Source organism: Petaurus breviceps, unplaced genomic scaffold, assembly GCF_028583685.1.
Source record: "Petaurus breviceps papuanus isolate PSGF00001 unplaced genomic scaffold, PetGlider_PUasm1.0 229, whole genome shotgun sequence".
Lineage (NCBI taxonomy): Eukaryota > Metazoa > Chordata > Mammalia > Diprotodontia > Petauridae > Petaurus > Petaurus breviceps.
The window spans coordinates 5189400-5194119 of record NW_027185903.1 but is presented as its reverse complement, the minus strand read 5'-3'; the positions used below and the strand labels follow the sequence as shown (position 1 = coordinate 5194119).

At 45.8% G+C, this 4720-nt stretch overlaps 1 protein-coding gene across 1 annotated transcript in view; it reads right to left on the bottom strand.

The window, feature by feature from the left end:
- Positions 1 to 3310: 3310 nt before the first annotated feature.
- Positions 3311 to 4720, bottom strand: part of LOC138167553 (UDP-GlcNAc:betaGal beta-1,3-N-acetylglucosaminyltransferase 7-like) — a 101934-nt gene continuing 100524 nt past the window's right edge. The window contains 1 exon segment of the mRNA XM_069096533.1: positions 3311 to 4459. Within this exon segment, the coding sequence (XP_068952634.1) occupies positions 3311 to 4459 (1149 nt within the window).

Genomic DNA, 4720 nt, shown 5'->3' with positions numbered 1-4720 from the left:
GTCTCCCACCTCCAGCCCTCCTGCTGGGGCTGCCCAAGCCCAGTGGGGGAGCAGGCTGCTCTCTTCCTGCCTGACCTGAGGGGCTGGGGGGATCCTCGCAGGGACAGGACAATCCCTTCACCCATTTGCCAAACCACCTCCAACCCCTGACCTCTTCCACTTCACTTTGATGATGGTCCTGGCCTCCCCAAAACCCCTTTGATATTTTCATTCCTCTTGAGTTGTGCCAGACCAAGCTTCCCCTCCCAACACCCCTTCCACATTTGGCCAGGAAAGAAAGCTCAACTTAAATAAAGACAAATAAAGAAAAAGTGAGTTGCAAAAGCAAACAAAAACCCCAAAACCAAAACCAAAAAACCACTGGTTTGGGCCTTCTGTAAAAGTAGTTTGTTAGTCCACATTGATGTACCCTTAGCTCTTTTAAAGTATCATAGCAAAAATTGCATTCACTGGTTTTTGGTGAGTCAAAATTTTGGTTCATATTGACCCTACAGTTAATTGGAATATCTCAATTTGGTTTATATAGAACTGTTGGTTCTATGGTTAATGTATTTATATAGTTGATCAAAAAAAAAAAACTTTAGGGTAGGAATTTACATCTTTCTCTAATAAATTCAACCATACTAGTTCTGACCCTTTATTTCAATTTTTTAAAAATTACTATTTTAATTTAAAATTATTTTCAATTTTTAAGTTATTTTAAAATTATCTTTAATTTTAAACATGTTTTTAGTTTTAAAATATTTTAAAATTATTTTGATTTAAAAATATTTTAATGTATTTTAAATTAAATTATTTCAGTTTTTAAAAAGAATAATATATTAAGTGTGCTCTCCCTCCTGTCCTCCTTGATATTATTTGCAAATCTGCAGTAGAATGTAAGTTCCCAGAGGGCAGAGACTACTGTTCTTTTCTGTCTTTGCCCCTCCAATACCTAACACCTTAAAAAAATAGGAACTTAAGAAAAACTTGCTGAAATAGATTGAATATGAGCTTGCTTTCTTGCAGTTATTGAATTTTTTTGGTTTCAGTTACCTTGTCCTTATAATGCTGACATGGGGAGCTAAGTGACATAGTGAATATGGCTCCAGAGTCAGGAGGACCTGAGTTTAAATGCAGCCTCAGACATTTACTAGTTGTGTGACCCTGGGCAAGTCACTTAACCCAGTTTGCCTTAGTATCTCATCTGTAAAATGAGCTGGAGAAGGAAATGGCAAACTTCTTCAGTATCTTTGCCAAGAAAACCCAAATGGGGTTACATAGAGGTGGATATGACTTGCTGAGAATAATATTCACAAATGTAAGGAAAGCATAAAGAACTTTTTTATTTTAATTTTTTTTCTCACACAAGAACATATCATATCTCTCCTTTAATTGACAAAATTAGGCAGTGAATTGTGGAACATGAAAGTGAGCACTCCAGTGTTCTACAAAGGGCTACCTTTGAGGGAGCCAGAATGAATAGCTTATCCTATCCAAGGATGGTTTTATAGAGCTGCAAAAATCTTGCCCAGAGCATGGAAAGTCAGAATCATACCCAAGCATGTACATTTGCCAGCCACCTGCACATCTGGAAGCATACACATCCAAATGAGTTAGAACTTAGGTTAGGGGATGGAAGGTTTGCAAGGCCTTCTCAGGGTTTTCTCTACCAGGGCTCTTTGCTGGCTGGGATATGCACATGCCTGGACTCAAACTACAAGATCAGTTTCACTGTCCACATTTAATTAGAATTGGGATATTTGCATGTGTTTGGGTGGGGGCAGAAAGTAGAGCTAGTGTGTTCACTCTGGCCTCCTTTGGGCTGTATACAAAGATCCTATTCCGTTACCCATATCCCTAACGCCAAGTCAAGAAGAGACCCAACTCTGGATAAAATATAGATCCCCTTCAAAAAGATTATGTCTAAATCCACCAATTTAGGCAAGGGCCAGGATTCTCTAGACCTGAATCTGGCACTTCATTGGGGCAGGTACTGCTAAAGGCCATCAGCTCCAAAGAACCAGGTAGGACATGGATGGACCCAAGAGATGCTTAAGATGACCTTGTGAAATCAAACAGACCTTTTCCTTGTAAAGTAATCCCTTCCACATCATGGGTGTTAGGGGCACAGTGCCCCCCACAGTGTGGAAAAATCTGTATACAATTTTTGGCCTTCCCCTTGTACCAAAGAAACCTGATTTTTTTTTTCTCTTATGAGGTGTTTACAGTACCTTGATATAAAATTTGGATTAAGTATTTGGTCATAGGCCATATGTAGGTCAATGTTAATTAAAAATACCACTAGCCTTTTGTAATGGGAATGTAAATTTAAAGATCTTCCCTGCCCCTAGGCTAAAGTGCACCTGGAGCCTGGGGTGGGAGGCTTGTTTTTCAGTAGATACTTTTTGATTGGGCAGTAAGTCAGTAAGGTTGTTACATTCTCTGAGCCAGGAGAAGGCTATATAAGCCCTGATGTGTAGCTTTGTTTTGGGGCTCACTTTGAGAAATGTTCTGTGATTTGATCAGATGAAACTCTGGGAAGCTGTTGTCCAGGGCTCCCCGGCTTTGAAACCCAGATGTTGTTTGGTATGGATGTAATGGTTGGACAGTTTGGAAATCTGTCTACTTGATCTGTTTCTGTCTTGATAATTCTGTCTGTATATTCTGAAATTCAGGGTGCTGACCTCTTTCCCCTGAACTAGGTAAATGATACATATTTGACTGATTAAAGTAAGCTTGTTAACCCATTTTGAGTTGCTTTCCTTTAACAAAGCAGATCCAAGAACCTGTGTTGGCAAGCTACCCTGGGGACGCTGGGGTGCTTGCTGCTACACTTTTGTGTGTTGTTGACTGCCTTTCATGTTCTTTTTGAAAACATTAGCTTTTTCCTTATTTTAACTTTAAAAAAGAAATTGTGCATATTTGTGGCATTAAGAGATAAAATATGTTGATATTATACAATACTATGTATACATTTTATGCATTTCTGAGGCTCTAAACTTTTTCTGTTATCTGCTGGCTTTTTTGTGTTGTCTGTGACTTCCACCAAACTCCCCCCAAATTCTCATTTAATTTCTTATGCTGACCTGCTATATATTGAAACCATGATGGGGAAAGCCAGATATAGAAAGGATAAATAACTGTATTTCTGGATAATTCCAATTGGGGTTAGGAATTCTGCCTGATTATCCTCCACCCATATATCCCTTCTTTTTCAGGATCCAAACCCCTCCCTAGGCAGACCTTCCCTCCTACCCAGGAGACAGCTCCAGGCTGAATTGAGCATTCCTTCTAATCACACATAGCCTCATGTCCAGGCCCTGGTCTTCTACTTCTGTGCACAAACCAAAACTAGGTACATTAAAACATACAAAATGACCAAATGACTCATATTTCCCAGGGGCTCGTTTTCTTCCCTGGAATCAAGGACGTAGAACCTGCCCAACTGGGAGCAGTTGAGATGGCTGTGGACCAGCTCCCATATATCCATCATCTGCTCAGGATGCATATTGCAAACCATCATCATGGAGCGGTAAATACAGGGGTCCTTGTGTAGGTAGCTTTGACTGGAAGAAATGATACCAAAGGATTTGAAGCCTTCATGGGGCATGGGGCTCACAAGCAGCACCTCCAGGCACATGCCCAGGAAGACATCGATGGGGTAGAGCTCCAGGGTCTGGGAGGCCAGGTGGAGGCGGTGGGCCAGCTCCCTGGTCAAGAGGTAGCCTCCTCCAGCCACATTGGGGGGGGGGGTGTTGGAGGTCTTGTACAAAGCCGTGGGGATATAGTACTTGTTTCTCTTCATGTGGTTGGGGCTGGCTCCATAGAGGACATCTCCCACTAAGAAGGTCTCCCGGGGCGTCCGCTCCTTCAGGAACGCCAGCAGGTTGGCAGGGTTGACGAAGACGTCATCACCCCCCTTGAAGATGAAGCTGACCCGGGGACAGAAAACCTCCAGCCACTTGAGGAAGTTCACCTCCTTCAAGGTCAGGTTGAAGAAGCGGTCCAGGGAGTCCCATTGCAGGATGTCCCTGTAGAAGCTGCCCTCCAGGCCCACGAGATAGTTGTAGGGGTCCAGAGCCTTCTCCTCGGGGTTGCTGCCCAACAGGAAGAGGGTGCGGACGGCCCCGCGGCTGCCCTCGGCCTCCACCTCGCGGCCCCACGTTTGCCGGATGGCCTCCCGACAGTCGACCCTGGGCAGGGTGGACTTGACGGCCAGCAGCAGGTAGACGTCGCCGGCGCACTTCACGGGGTGGTTGCGCAGCATGGGTTAGTAGCGGCAGGGGCGGTAGAGCAGGAACTGGCGGATGTGCTCCTCGACGTGGCGCACCCAGGATAAGTCCAGCACCAGCAGGTCGGCCGCGCGGTCGGAAACCGGCACGACCCACACGGGCAGCCCCTCCGCGGCTGCCGGGCCCAGGAGCCACGCCGGACCCTGGGGCCCGCGGGGGACATCGGAGGTGACGTGCGCCGGCTTCTAGAAGCCACCACACGAGGGACAAGCCCCCGAGCAGCGCCAGACACATGAGGACTCCCTGGTAGGCGGTCCGCTTCAGGGGGATCATGCTGGCACGCTACGGGGCAGCCGTCTGGAGGCACCTAGGCCGCAGCGCAGAGCCGGGGAGAAGGAAGTGGAGCGGAACCGCAGGGGGGTGGGAGGTGGGGGGTGTGGGTGGCGGAGACACAGAGGGAGGATGGAGAAAGAGAGAGAGAGAGAGAGAGAGAGAGAGAGAGAGAG